The sequence below is a fragment of the Poeciliopsis prolifica genome, unplaced genomic scaffold (genome assembly GCF_027474105.1).
Source record: "Poeciliopsis prolifica strain line A6 unplaced genomic scaffold, Auburn_PproV2 SCAFFOLD055, whole genome shotgun sequence".
NCBI classification, from domain to species: Eukaryota; Metazoa; Chordata; class Actinopteri; order Cyprinodontiformes; family Poeciliidae; genus Poeciliopsis; species Poeciliopsis prolifica.
The window spans coordinates 3,030,753-3,045,310 of NW_026562430.1; the positions used below are offsets into that span (position 1 = coordinate 3,030,753).

Below are 14,558 nucleotides of genomic sequence, written 5' to 3' on the forward strand. Positions count from 1 at the left end.
CTTCCTCAACAGGGCTGTTGCTAGGTAACTACAGAATGAGCGAGTTGCTAGGTAACCACAGAGTGAGTGAGTTGCTCGGTAACCACAGAATGAGCGAGTTGCTAGGTAACCAAAGAGCGAGTGCGTAGAAGCCACCAACCTTGCTAAGTTAACTGTGAGAGATTTAGCAGCTAAAGCCTTTCCTCTGCCGACATCTCCCAGAATGCTTTGAGGGTCATTGAATATTTTATTAGCTGTCTGTTGATACTGATTATGCATCTATAGCTATAAATAGTTATAGATTTATTGTCCAGCCTTTAGTATAACTAATAAAAACTAAACTGAAACTGAAGAATATTCAATTTATATCAATAAAAACTAATTAAATTAGAGAAATAGTCACAACAAAATAAAACTTAAACCACAATGAAAAACCCAGAACTACTACAAACCTGGAAATGCCACAATAAATTGTGATGCATCATTCTCCCTTTGCATTTATGACCTAATTTGTCACTTAAATTCAAACAAAATGAAGTCTGCAGTTGTAAGAAGGAGGAGTTTTAATACTTGAATTAGTTGTCAGAGTCAGAGGTCTGACCAGAATCAAGAAGCTGTTTTGTTTACCTGTAGAGATCCCGGATGGACAGGAATCCCTGCTCACTCCCGATGATCACATACTCCCCTGAAACACACATATCCGTCACCTGCTCCTTCAGCCGCTCACTGGAGAGGTGCTTCCCGTTCACAGAGTAAAGATGTAGCGTGTTTTTATCCTGGAGAAAAAGCAGCAAACACACATCATAGCTCATATTCATGCAGCTCTAAAGCTCTGCTTTATATGTGTATAAGCATGGATTTACTTTGAGTGTGGCCTTGCCCTCCAGGCAGGTGTGGACCAGCAAGTGACCCTCCCAGGACACGGCCAAGTGGAGGATGGACAGTGGCAGGGAGCTATCGCACGGCGGCCGCAGGCAGCGCATGTACTGACCTCGACGCACGGTGTGGATGATCACCGTTCCGTCCTGCAGGAACAGGAACTGAGGTTACCTGAGGTAAGGTGGAAGTATTGTGCTTCTACTGACACAGCAAAAATCTGTAGAAGCTGGGAACCCCAAATAATTCAGTTTCTTTAAGGAGGTGTGAGCAAAACACTTGTGCGAGCACAAGTAAAGCCTGGCTGCCCGCCAGGCTTATAATACTGGGGGAAATCCTGAGGTTTTGCTCATGTTCTACTGAAAACTGAATATTGTTAAAAATAAGGTCTTCTTAGTCTGAGTTTGAAACTTTTAACCCTAAAATAATCAAACCTAGTTTACTCATGCTGGAATCGGTTAGATGTTGAATTGGTGTGGGTTCTGTTCACACCACTAGATGGCGACATCAGAAAACTTACTCTGGATCCAGAAACAGCCATATCCAGCTCAGTGCTGATGGCAACGCTCACCACCTCGTCCTGGTGTCCATACAGAACCTGGATAGGTTTGGACGACAGACCCACAGGAGCTCCACCCTTTAACAAACACAACACACACTTTATCACATGGAACACATGTTTTATTTATTTTTTGTGTCTCGGTAAAGACCCAACCTGCTGCAGAACCTGCCACACCATGCAGGTTGTGTCTCTGGAGCCAGAGATCAGGTGGATGCCACAGTGGTCTGTTGATAAGCAGGTAACAGCATCTGAAGGGTAAACACAATAAAACCAAACATCAAAATAGAATTTCAAGGGAAAAAAAAACAAATCCTGATCATTTTAGGCATTTATTCTTTACCCATGTGTCGGATGTGATGCCCCACCGTCTTGCCCTTGATCAGTGAGGTGACCCTAATGCTGTTGTCCCAGTGTCCGCCACTGAAGAGCAGCTTCCCGTCATGGGAGACGACAAACAGACCTGCTGTGAGGTCAACGCCAGGGGCAAATGGTCCTGACAGGGAGCGCTGGGTCCTACAATAAGAATTAAAAACAAGAAGGAAAAAAAAGGCAACTTTGCATGATTTCTATTTGAATTTTCACAGGAACCATTCATTATGTTCTGATACAATCCAAGCTTATTTGGATCTCAATTTCACTTACATATTCACATACGATCCAAAAGTTTAGGTGAGAAACAAATAATCAAATAGTTAAACCAACACAAGACAAAAAGAAAAGAAGAAAGGTGTAATTTGTAATAGAGTCCCTCTCTCCTTCATTCATTTTGTACACAAATCTGGATGACTTTTATATTCTTTTAGTAGCAGGTAAAATCCAAAACACAGCTCCATGTGTAATCGGTGCAGCATTCTCACTTGGTGTTGGACACTGTGGGGTCCTTAATGAAGGTGAAATAGTTGGAGATGTTCTTATTGTAAGGCAGCCACCCATGGGTCCCCAGCAGGCAGTTCTGGCTCACAGTCACCTGAAGGCACCACAAAGAAAACAAAATATTTAGACATCCAACTTTTCCACATCCAGTGTACTTTTTGAAGTATCTGTGCTCACCATGGTGTCAGGGCTTCCCTGGGTGATGAACGAATGGGACTGATTCTTTGGCACGACGGCTTTAACCAGCGGCACGTTGTCGCTGATGCCCTGTGTACGCGGGACGTTGACGAATAAGAACACGATGGAAGCATTTTGATTAAGTGAAGGGATTGGAAATACCTCAACAAAGAAGGACTTGAGGTCGCTGAGGTGTTCGAACATGTTGAGAGGACTCGAGTCCTGCTGAGCCTTCCTCTTCTCCACTTCCTCCTGAGAAAAGCGAACCGGATGGGGCTCCTGCGGCCAAAGCATAAAGTCAAGGTCCCTTTATTTTAAATATTTTGGGGATATTATGCATCAGACGGGTTCTGCACCTTAAGTAACTGGCAGGGGGTCTGACCAAAGTTGCTGATCATGCCTTCAACAGCTTTTCGCTCCTTTTCATCTGTGATTGCGTCCAAGTCCACAGCTCCTGCAAACACAGCAGGCTTAAAATGAAGACAGCTGATGACAAACGGATGGATGGATTGGCAAACAGCTAAAAAAAAAAAAAGCAAGATTCTCCATAACAGTAAGAATCTTGGATTTGACACCGGATCCGCCACCATGAGGAAGTGGAGCAAGCCTCCGACAAACAGTGTTTGTAGTTGGATTTACAAACATAAAACCAGGCGTAACTACCTTCCCCCCTTATGGATCTTTGATATGATTATTAATAAGTGTCATTTTGACAAAAAATGGGATGTTTACTACCACTTGATTGTATTTTACCATCTAAATGCTCAGTTTCTTACTGACAGTGTTGGACCATGATTTCCTATTATTTCCTCAAAAATCTCTCGTTAGCAATGATAAATGTTGGAGGTTCAGTTCCTCCAAATAAGGGTCGTGTGCTTCAGAACAAATAGCGACTGCTGATTGGTCAGTTGCTGACAAACACCCTGGAATGATTGACAGGTGACGGTAGGTCAGTTACTGGAGCTGCAGCGCGTCACCTTCGTAAGTGCAGTAGTAAAAGACGTTGAGTGCCTCCACAGCTGCCGGGCCCCTCTGTTTGTAACCAAAGATCAGATCGATCCACTCGTGGAGGTGGGCTGAGACGTACTCCGACTCCTAATAACGTAAACACACATGAGCTGCTGTTTGCAGTTACCCCACACCAGCAGCAGTCCAACCGGGCCTCACCAGAGCTTTGCGGTGCTTGTAGATGAAGTCCTCAGGGGATTTGGCCCATTTAGGGAGAACAACATTGTGTACCCTCTCCTTAGAGATCTGCAGGCGGCCTAGATCAAAATCTAATCAGATAAAAAATATGGAGGGTTAATATGGAACATAAAGAGGAGGTGTTAAAAAAAACTTATCAACTCACCATTCTGGTTCTCCAAAAATTCAGGGAAGTAGAAAAACTCTGGGATGAGCTCCTTGACATCGTTGGGGTTGTCCATGAGGGTTTGCCACGTCGCTGGGATGGAGTGGAACTGGCGGTCGGCGCAGTCAAACCTGAGACGAGTCAACGTGTGTGAGCGAAACCACTAGCAAGAAAGAAAGAGAGAGAGAAAGAGAAAGAGGGTGATGGAGAGCTAAACCATCCTCACCGTCCACTCTGCAGCTGGATGTGCAGCGATGTGAAGGGCTCCACTCGGATCATGTAGTGCATCACTCCAGCAGCATTAGAGTAGTGGGTACCATAATGGAAACGGTCTATGGTGCCTGTTGGGTCCTCAAAACTTTCATACCTAAAGGTGCACAATGAGAGGTTGAACGTCTTGGAACTGTTCAAAGGTTTTAAGGATGATACCTCAACAGGAAAATGATGAGTACTTCTCTCTGACTGCTTTAGCATTGCGTTCGTTCTGCACCGCCACCGGCTTCGATAAATCCCTGAACACCCGCGGGTCAGAGAGGTCCAGCTCCTCTGAGCTGTAGTCGGCTAGAATCCAGGGAAACTGGACAAACACACAACATTCCTTCAGATACTCGTACATCAACGATTTCACCGGGAGAAACCGAGTTCTGAACGTACCACTGGGTACTGCGAGAGGTCGTTGTACGTTCTGCCTGCAATAGTGTTGAGCTGCATTAAGTATTCAAAGTTGGAAATCTCTCGATTCACCCATTTCTGAAACAAGATGAAAAATGTACACTTAGAAACAGAAAATTAATTAAATTGTTTCATGTGGTTCTAACTGAGTAAGACCTTATTGGTAAAGCTGCACAAATATATCGTAAACAGATTTGTTCTTAAATTCAACCTATGAACTTTAGGTGTTACTGTGATATTTAGCTTCTTCAGGCATGTTTGAACCCATAGGATGACAAAGTTTTGCATGTTTCATCAACTCAAATAGAAGACTTTTTAAGACTCTTTTGAATTAAATTTAACACCTGTACCATGACAGAAATGTACAAAATTCATCCAGCTAACTGTCAAATAAATTTGGATAGATGCAAAACAGCTAGCTAGAAAGCTAGCAAGGGTACGTTAGCAGCCAGGTTGTGGTAGCATCAGCTGACTTGAGTCGCAGAACAAAAAGAAAACATCTGAGTGTGACTCAAACTTTTAAGGCTTTTTGAGGATCCACAGGAAACCTGATGGTATCATCAAGTTATTTTGCAGCGTGAAACAAAATTTGAATGTATGTAATTTGATCTGATCAAATAATATACATTTATATTACAGCATTTACATGTAATCAGCTGTTTTTTCACCTGTGTGAGTCCAGAGGCCTTCAGGAGCTCCTGAGGTGATCGAGTCCCATAAAGGCTGAGCGATCGCAGCAGCAGCATGCGGCTGTACACTTTGTTCCTCGCCTGTAATAAAAAAAAAAAAGAATTTAACAACTTTAATTATTTTTTTCTGGTTTTAAAAGATCAAGAAAGAGATATACACTCCTAGTAAATTGTATTACCTCTTTTTTAAAGTTCAGAAAATAATTGGTTTGGTCAATGAGGAAGATTTCAAGAGCTGAGCGACGCAGGTTGTATCGTCGGAGGTGGACCTCCCGGATCTGTGATAGCGGCCATTTAAAGTCGTGACCCACTCCTTAAAGAAACAGACGATTAAATCAAGAAGTTAACTTAGTTTTTCCACAGGTTCAGTCTTCTCCTCACCCTCCTCCTTCTCCTGGCTGCTGTCATAGAAGTAGATGTGCTGAGTGGTGAGCTCAAGGCGGCCTGGGACGACGTCCACCACCGTCACCAGCTCACAATCCTCCCACAACACCATTTTCTCCTTCTGACCCGCCTCCTCTGCTTCAGCCCTACAGGATACGGCAGAACAATACAGACAGATCAACATTGTATCTCAATTTCTATCATTTATAGAGGTGTTTGGTTATTTATCTGACTGGTTGCTAGTGGCAGCAGGGTCGTCCTCCGGCAGATCCAAGATGTCGTCCTCCAAGTCGCTGACTTTAACTTGCTTCACAGCTTCTAGCAGCAGAGACTCTGGATTCACACGCTGCTGATGGACGCCTGAGTGGATCACAGAGAGAAGACGGGATAGAACCTGCCTGGACTGACTCAAGCGACACCACAATAACGACGACACGTTTATCTTACCCAGGTTGTCTCTCAGAGCGCTGGCCTCTCGGTGAGGGTCAAAGTTGTAATTGCGAACCAGCTTCAGCCTCATTCTGGAGAAGTTTTCAGCACTGGAGACTCTCCAGTGCGTCTCGTCTTGTAGTCTATTGGAAATGGTTCAGAAATGAGAAATCGCTAGAAACTTTGCAATTGCAGAAACGCAACGATTTGAGGATTTAAAAAAGCTTCTCCAGATCCCAGACATGGAATCTGTTCATTCAAGCATAATACTTTCAGCTTTTTGATTTCTAGAAAATGAAAGGAGAAAAAGTGAAGAGAAGCGTAGTGCACCTGTCAGCCCAGGGGCCCCTTTCACACACCAAACCCCGCCGCGCTGCCTTCCACTGCCTGAGGGTGGCGTTGTTTTGGCTGTGTTGCTGCTTCAGCATGTTGTTGTAGCGCAGGTTTTCTTGCCGGCTGCGGCGCGAGAACGGCTCCACAAATTGTTCCTAGTGGCAGAAGACTTTGGTGAGTTTTTTGTTTTGTTTTGATTGTGTCATTGGAACGGTCGGCTCACCTGGAAGCGGATCTTGCTCTCCCCTCTTTCCCGTTCCCTCTTGTGCAAGCTGACCATGAAGGCCTCATAGCACTCCTTCCAGTACAGAGCCATGGTCTCATGACCCTGACTGAACATCTCGATTTCATACTGCTTCATGTACGGAATGATCTGCAAAAACAAAAGATCGTGTTTATTTCTGCATCACAAATCATGGGAAATAAATTCCTTAGCAGCAGAGATCTGAGTTTCGTACGTATTTGTCGAGGTAGACGCGCCACTCGGGCGAGTTGCAGTACAGCTTGAAGTCCTCGAAGAAAGACGGGCTGCCATTGGTGTCGGGCAGCTGAGGCAGGTGCAGCTCCATGTAGAGAAGGCGGTGGACTTTGGAGAGCAGCGTCCGCAGAACGGGAACCAGGAAAGAGTAGGTCTCCTCGGTTTGCTCTTGGATGGTTCGCCGCAGGATTCCCTCCAGCTTCCCCAGCAGGTAGCAGGCCTCGTCCTGACTTGACACTTCTTTAGTTTGCAGGATGCCGTTCAGTTTGGCTGAGGCCAACGCACACACCTGAGAAAGATTTAGGTCATTATTTATTTAATTTAATTCATATACAGTTTAAAATCAACATGACACACTTTGACATAAGCAAGGCATTTGAAGACATTTTAATTGAAAGGGTGACATGATATCATTGCAGTGCATTCATCTGTAAATAATGACACTTTTAAAGTGAAGTTGTATTAAAAGTGTCAACTTTGCATAAAAACTGAATTACTCCATGTTAGTCTTATAAAGTGTTACTGTTTTGAATGAAAAGGAGGAGTTGTATTTTCTATCCATTCTCTCAATCATTCATAGTTACACTGGATTTAAGTTTGTAAATATGAGGAAAAATTCACCTCTGTGTCTTCCTGAGCCATGAAGCCCAGTAGGAGTCTCAGTCCAACTTGGGAGAGCTGGAACCATTGGGTTCCAGCAGAGTACCACACCATGAGGCAGTCCATTAGTGTCACAGCTTCTTCTAGCACCTTATCGGTCCACAGCGTCGGGTTGACCAAACCCTCCGCCTGCAGGAAGTCCTGCACGATGTGAAGCAGGCGAACCGCGTTCTCAGTATGCTGTGGTAGCGAAGCAGCAGAGGCTTCCCGGTTATCAGTCACCGCCCACTCCAACATGCGCTCCAAGAGACTAGAAAAATAAAGCAACAGTTAATGAAGTTATCCTTAAAAAAATATTGGATACGATTCCCTGGACCGGATGCTGACCGGAGCTTGATCTGGTCGACAGGAAGCAGCAGCTCGTTGGCAGTCCCCAGTTTGGTGAGAGCTGAGAACACATGGCCACGCTCCAGCCACGCCGAGTCGTCCGAGCCCTCGACTCCTCGCCACATCACGCACAGGACGATCTCCAGCAGCATGCTGCAGAGCTCCTCCTCCGCCCTCTACAAGGCGCAAAGAGACAGACATTTCCTCACTGCATCATAAAATGAAGCTCCTTTATGGTCCAGTTACACCAGGGGATGCTGAAAATATCCTGCAGGTTTCTTTGGGGTAAAATCCCCAAAGGGTGCAGATGAAAGTGAACAGTGGTTCCCTGAGGAAGCAGTGATCTTTCATTCACTGTGATGGAAGCTCTTGCTGTTTAACACAGTCATAAAAAATGGCCAGTATTAGCTAAAACGCTAAGGTTAGCGAAAATTATGTCAGTAGCATGTGAGCTTTCTCTAGCATGTGGATTAACACTGTCTTACTGCATGATTTAGTATGATAAGAAATGAGCTAAAATGTCAGCATGAAGCCTATTGCTAGCATGCCAAAGAACTGCTTTGTTTGCATTTCTGCGGTTGGCCTAGTTAAAGTAGGGTTACGGTTGGGATTAGGCTAAGTGCAACAAAATAACGTTTCATACTTATTAAAGAGGAATTAAAACACACCAAATCTAAAATTATTCTAAAACTACTCATAATTTTCCTCTTCATAATTATGAACTGATGTGTGTTAGTTTAATCACATAAAATCCCAACAATACACAACCAATGTTTTGGCTAATATGTGACAAAAAGTGAAAAATTGGTGTGAATACTTCTTGTAAGGCAGTGTAACGTTAAAGCGATACTGGAAACCGACTAACCACAAGATCGACTTGGATGAGAATCTTTTCAAAGATCAAAACAGAAATAAAAATAAACCTGGAATCAGATTTTAAAAAGTCAAAAAATGAATCTGTCTGCTCTCACCTCAACGTTGCTGAAGGATTCCCCCAGTGAGATATTGTCACTAAAGAGGAATCCGTCTTCAGTAAAAGAAGACGTTGTCTCTCTATCCCCAGAGCTCCCAGGGAGAGGTTTGGCCGTTTCCAGGGGCGACGGCGTACTGGGCATGCTCCCTGGCGTTTGGTTGCCGCTCTCTGCACCCTCAAAGGCCTGAAGGTGCGACAGATCCAACGTCAAACCCCCCGATTTACCCAGCACCCACGGCTTGACCGGCAGCTGTGGCTCGGTGGAGGCAGAGGAAGACGGCGTGTCCAGCAGCGAGATGACGTCTCCGTTGTCCAGGCTGTCCACGGAGCGGGCGTCTCCCACGCTGAGACGATCGTCCTCCAGGCGGTCCAGTCGGCTGCTGCTGCCCGTCCGCGGCCTCCTTTCCAGCGGCAGCTCCAGGCGGTTATTGCTGCTGCCGCCGTTACGGTTTAAGTCGAAACTGCAGGTGCTGGCTGTATCGGAGCTGCGCAGGGTGAGGGACCCCTCGCCTCGCAAGTACAGGCGCATGAGCGTGTCCTGCCAACACTGCTGCTTTGAGATCTGATGGGCGGCGTCCTGTTGGGACTGAAGCAGCTGGTACACCTGAAGACAGGAGGTAAGGGGTTAAACTTTAAGAGTAACCTCTCTTAAAGGAGGGGCAGTATTATGTATTTACAGAGCGCCATTTTAAAGCACAATCAAGTAACTAGCTCATCTTTAGTTGTTAAAAATCAATAAATCAAGAGTATTTGTGCAGCACATTTCAGCAACAAGTCCGTTACATCACAAAAACACAAAATTCAACAACTGAAACATCAGATTTTTTCAGGTGCTGTCATTACACAAAAACATTTTGGTCAATATTTAATTTATTATGATTCAAAAGCAACTCTAACCAGGTGGGTTTTTAATCTAGATTTTCAGCTGTTCTACAATTTTCTGAAAGTTTGACCCAGATTTGTGATGCATAAAAGCTGAATGCTGCTTCTCTATGTTTGGTTCTGGTTCTTTTAAGCCAAATAGGACATACAGTATGTGACTTTATAATTTAACTCCATGAAATTGGACCTCTTTAAAAACTCCTGCTCTTTCTGAAACTCCGCCTTCAGAAAGTCATCACAACATGGCTCCTTTATGGCATTTCTACCAGCTTTAAACTGAGAAGTAGCTCATCTAATGAGCTCAGCAGATGTTTGCTAATTGCTGCTGTCTAGTCTGAAGGAACTGAATGGGGGAGGAGCAGCGTCTCGAAGGCAGGTCTACATTCACAGAAACATTTTGCACAGCTCAATGGTTGGATTTCTCAAACATGCATAAAAAAAAAAAATCAATGCGAAAATAAAATTATAACGTGATAAAAAAAAATCTCAAAAATCTGATTTTACATAGTACTGCCTCTTTAACTAGTTAAAGTGGTGCATATACATCACAATGTCATCAACAAACTGCGTTAGCTGCATTTCCTACCCTCTTGCAGACAATCAGACGCACGCTTGGCCCGGCCCGGTGTGTGAGCTGCACCAGAGCCATCAGGTCCTTGTAGTTCACAACTTGATCTGCAGAGTTAAACATTTGAGTTTATTTAATTTGAATTAATTGACCATCTTCAGACACACCCAAGTGAAAGTGGACGCTGACCTGTATGGAGGATCTGGTTGAGGAGACAGCGGATCAGGGTGGGAGTGATGTGAAGCTCAGAGAATACAAGCGACAGCCCCGTGTAGCCGGCCTCCCTCAGGCGCAGCCGCTGCTTGTTTCTTTCATAAACCCGGTCGCAGCGCAGCATCCGCTCAAACAGCTGCGAAGACACCATAAACTCACAGCATCTCTTGAAAGCAGCTCCCTCCTTCCTGCGTGGAGAGTACTCACCTTGAAGACGAGCTCCCTCAGTCGGTCTGAGTGCTTGTTGTTGAGCAGAAGCGTGTAGCAGGAATCTGCTGCTGTGGGCTCAAAGAGGAGCAGGAAGAGCTGGTCTTTGGCCGGGCTGCTCTGCAGGAGGCTGAGCAGCATCTCCAGGAGGCCGCACAGCTGCAAACAACACAGTCAAACTAGGAATGACCAAACCTGTCGCAATAAATCTATCAAAAAAATTCCTACTAGTGGTTTTGCTTTTATTTGTATTTTTCGGATTAATATTTTTTGAAGGGCAATTTTGTTTTCAGAGATGTTATAATCCATTATATTTACGGTTTTTAATTGTTTTGGACGTCGGAAATTTCCAATTCTTGGGTTGTTTATCGTTTGGAAAGTTTGAACCTGGTCTCTAGAGAATGAACCTGAATTATTGTTATTCCACTTGAAAATAGCTTTTCTATTGCAATAATTTATCATTGAGCAAAGTATGGAATTGTGACATACTTTGTTCTTGCCTACGAATGATTTTAGGTACAGTATATGAATGAACAAGGTTTCAGTTTAAAACTATTTTTAAATTCAATACCTTCTTAAAACGGAAATTGTAGCTAAGCAAATAAAATGTAACTTTATCAACTTATTGAGCCCATTCCTGTATGTTTCTGACATGCGATTAATCGATCTTAGTTAACTTCAGTAGTAATATTTAATCACAAATGAACAAAAACACTAAAGCTGGGGTTTATTTTGTGATTATAATAACAGAAATAAATGTAGATTATTATGCATCTGCGTAATAATCAGTAAAGGTCAAAGTTGCTCTTAGAGATCTGAATAAATTCACCTGGTCTTCATCTCCAATGGCAGCAATGTATCCCAGAATGCTGTGCATCTCTTCCTGCGACATGCCCTTGCTGATGTAATACTTGACGAGGCCACAGAGAGACGCTCTGATGGTCCGAACGTCATCGTCGCTCAGGTCGTTCTCCTTGTTGGCGTTCTTCCTGAAGCGTGGAGCAGATGATGATCAGCTTTTCCAGACTGAAACAAAAACGTCTAAACTTCTGCAACGTACCCGTAATACAGCCGCATGGTGTCCAGCAGAAACTGGACTCCATATTTCTTTCTGAACTGCTTCCTGTCGTCCTTGATGACTGTGGACATGTACTGGATGTGACCTTGGGGAAAAACAGGGAAAGGTTAAATCGGGCAAACGTCTCCCTCTTCCCGGAGTAGGTAAACCATCCAGGCCTCACCGATGCGCAGAGGGAAATCTCCTTTGTTCCAGATGTTGAAGTTGAACAGCAGATGTGAGTGGATCTGCTGCAGCAGAGCCTGGTTCTTCTCATAGGTCACCTGCTCAATCAGCAGCTGCACAGCCACCAGCACGCTGACGTCCACATGACCCGCTGGAAGCTGAAACCAAACAAAACAACATCCGGGCCATTAGCTTAAATCTGCACACTTCCTGATTGGCACAAAACGAGCCATTTAAAACACTAACACAAGCCAAGGTACCAAACTCGAGCTTTATAAGGCAATGTGAAACCCAAGAAACAAGATAAAGAACAAGCAGGAGAAGGAAAACACATCAATGTTTTATTTGGACCGTTACCAGTCACTGGGTGTGGCCAACTCTACCAAAAACAACTTTCACCACATCTGAGACACTTTCATTTTTATCTGTGTCTCTGTGGAGGCTTTTATTTTCCCATAACAACAATACTAATAGAGACATGTCTATATTGCTGAACTAACAAACAGAGCTGCAATTATACCAGACAAGGGAAAGAAAAGGATCAGGCAGGAAAAAAGAAGCAAGAGGCGAGGACAAAAATTGTAAATTCAGGGCGCAAAAAAGTACTTTATCACTTAATTCAAAGTACTCAAAGAAAGTGGCACTTATTTAAATGAATAACTACTAAATAATACTAAATATGTGGATTGAACTTCACAATATGCAACTGAATATGACAGTAGGGACTGTAGTGGTAGTTTTAACTGATTTAAATTCTGTAATTGTTGCAAATTGGTGCTAAATAGATGAAATTAGAAAAAGAGCATATTTTTGTGAACCAGTTCTTATGGAGGGACCTTTTGCAGCAGGACTCCCAGCGTTCCCACGCCGTACGAGTGAAGCAGGTTCTCCTGGTTGATCGGGTGTCTCTGCAGGAAGTGCTTCAGCACCAAAAGGAAAGTGGCCACCAGGTTCTTCTCCAGGCGCGCCTCTGTGATGGAGAAGAAATTACGTTTCTGTCAACATGTCGCAACACGCCGCCTTCCCTGCACAGACTGTCAGAACAGACCTGAAGCTCTGTTGGACGGAAGAATGACCCAGTCCCCGTCAGCTGGGGTGCTCACATCTGGCGTGATGAAGTCTGATGCAGCTGCAGGATCGGCACTCTGCTGGTCAGGAGTCACGGAGGTCAGCTGCTCCAGCACTGGGAAAAGCACCGGCAGCCCTCCAACACAGTTGATCATATCCTGTCCCACACAAAAAAAAAATAAGCAGAAACTTTAGTAAACCTTTTAAAAATGAACTCTGTTAGAATAAAAATGCGTCGCTCTGACCTTTATGTCCCAGTTGACCACTTTATTCCCAGTCAGACGTCCATGCAGCGCGTTGGGAGAAAGGTCAAGACAGATGGGATTTCTACAGGCCTGTCGACAGGAAAGGGAACATCGAGTTTATATGTGGCACTTTGTTTAATCTTTGATGAAGCCATGTAATCCCGGGATTTAAAGATCTGAGAGGAAAAGCGGTTTGATCACCTTGGGTGAATAATGCAGCAGCAGTTTGGCTGAAATGTCACCGAGTTCTGATTCCTGGGCTTTAAATGGAGAGATGCAGTTTGGACCTGGAAGCACCAGAGAAAAAGAAACAAAAATCCTCTTATCTTTGTTTGCAGTTGTTGTCATCACAGTTTTTCTCCACAAGACTGTCCAGATCGAGCTTTCTAGTTCTTTTATTTTATCATTTAAATAATTTAAAAATTCACTATCAATTTATCAAAAATATTCCTGCAGTGAGTTTTACATTGGAAGGAAGGAAAGAAAGAATGAACAAAGACAAAAGAAACAAGGAAAAAACACAATAAACTGAAGAAGGAAGAAAGGAAAGAAAAAACAAAGAAGTAGGGAAGGGAAGAAGAAGAGGAGGAAAGGATGAACAGTTGACAAAAAAGACAAAACATGATGAAGGACAGAAGAAAAGACGAAGGACAGAAGGACACAAGGAAGAAAGGAGAGGTAGGAAATGAACAATAGTGTATGAGAAAAAGGAAGGAAGAACCGACACAAGGAGGAAGCAGCTAATATTTTGGCCACATGAGAGAGAATAAGGCCTGAAAATAAACGCATCACTTCCTGCCTACCGGCGCTGCAGATGGCCTTGATGTGCGCCGGCTGCAGCGGCTCATGAAACACCATGACGCTCCCCAGCTGGCCCTGCAGCGACGTGGGGCTGCCCCACTCGCTGTCCTGCGTCCCGGCTGAGATCAGCTTGGTGACCGACTCGGGCTTCCCGCCCAGCAGCCCGCCCCACACCTGCGGCGACAGGATGCCGCTCAACGAGGAGCGAGCGGTGGGCGTGGCGGCGGAGAAGAAGGGCGGGTCGGGGATCTGGGAGGGAGGGGGCGTGGTGGTGCGTTGGCCGGCGGAGCCAATGCAGCAGGAGATGAACGGCTGCAGACGGAGGACAAAAAAATACAAAAGCACTTAAAACAGAATCATATTCACAACCTTTAAAATGTGCAATTTTAGTTTAGTTTGGACATTAAAATACATATTTGGGGGAAAAAAGGGGCTTATAATGCAATCCTTCATAAGTTGTATTTCAGAAATTTATAACCAATCAATTATTAATTCATTTATTTTGAAAAGACCAATGTAAAAGCAAGAAAGAAAAAAATAAATTAAATAAGAATTAAATTATCAAACC

At 44.2% G+C, this 14,558-nt stretch overlaps 1 protein-coding gene across 4 annotated transcripts in view; it reads right to left on the bottom strand.

Annotated features, from left to right (window-relative positions):
* nbeal1 (neurobeachin-like 1) overlaps positions 1–14,558 on the bottom strand; it is a 36,918-nt gene that overhangs the window by 3,432 nt on the left and 18,928 nt on the right. For all 4 annotated transcript variants that reach the window (XM_055059516.1, XM_055059518.1, XM_055059517.1 and 1 more), the window contains 37 exons: positions 13,993–14,302; positions 13,391–13,476; positions 13,190–13,279; positions 12,925–13,102; positions 12,713–12,846; positions 11,875–12,034; positions 11,694–11,796; positions 11,463–11,622; positions 10,634–10,792; positions 10,403–10,562; positions 10,232–10,320; positions 8,762–9,367; positions 7,791–7,966; positions 7,425–7,713; positions 6,784–7,092; positions 6,549–6,698; positions 6,323–6,480; positions 6,011–6,135; positions 5,797–5,923; positions 5,561–5,709; positions 5,359–5,492; positions 5,159–5,260; positions 4,473–4,568; positions 4,271–4,395; positions 4,045–4,185; positions 3,819–3,949; positions 3,635–3,744; positions 3,445–3,562; positions 2,824–2,921; positions 2,630–2,746; positions 2,468–2,557; positions 2,275–2,384; positions 1,758–1,930; positions 1,571–1,665; positions 1,376–1,492; positions 843–1,004; positions 607–755 (listed from right to left, as the gene is read on the bottom strand). In XM_055059516.1, the coding sequence (XP_054915491.1) occupies positions 607–755; positions 843–1,004; positions 1,376–1,492; positions 1,571–1,665; positions 1,758–1,930; positions 2,275–2,384; positions 2,468–2,557; positions 2,630–2,746; positions 2,824–2,921; positions 3,445–3,562; positions 3,635–3,744; positions 3,819–3,949; positions 4,045–4,185; positions 4,271–4,395; positions 4,473–4,568; positions 5,159–5,260; positions 5,359–5,492; positions 5,561–5,709; positions 5,797–5,923; positions 6,011–6,135; positions 6,323–6,480; positions 6,549–6,698; positions 6,784–7,092; positions 7,425–7,713; positions 7,791–7,966; positions 8,762–9,367; positions 10,232–10,320; positions 10,403–10,562; positions 10,634–10,792; positions 11,463–11,622; positions 11,694–11,796; positions 11,875–12,034; positions 12,713–12,846; positions 12,925–13,102; positions 13,190–13,279; positions 13,391–13,476; positions 13,993–14,302 (5,786 nt within the window). The remainder of the gene's footprint in view (positions 1–606; positions 756–842; positions 1,005–1,375; positions 1,493–1,570; positions 1,666–1,757; positions 1,931–2,274; positions 2,385–2,467; positions 2,558–2,629; positions 2,747–2,823; positions 2,922–3,444; positions 3,563–3,634; positions 3,745–3,818; positions 3,950–4,044; positions 4,186–4,270; positions 4,396–4,472; positions 4,569–5,158; positions 5,261–5,358; positions 5,493–5,560; positions 5,710–5,796; positions 5,924–6,010; positions 6,136–6,322; positions 6,481–6,548; positions 6,699–6,783; positions 7,093–7,424; positions 7,714–7,790; positions 7,967–8,761; positions 9,368–10,231; positions 10,321–10,402; positions 10,563–10,633; positions 10,793–11,462; positions 11,623–11,693; positions 11,797–11,874; positions 12,035–12,712; positions 12,847–12,924; positions 13,103–13,189; positions 13,280–13,390; positions 13,477–13,992; positions 14,303–14,558) is intronic.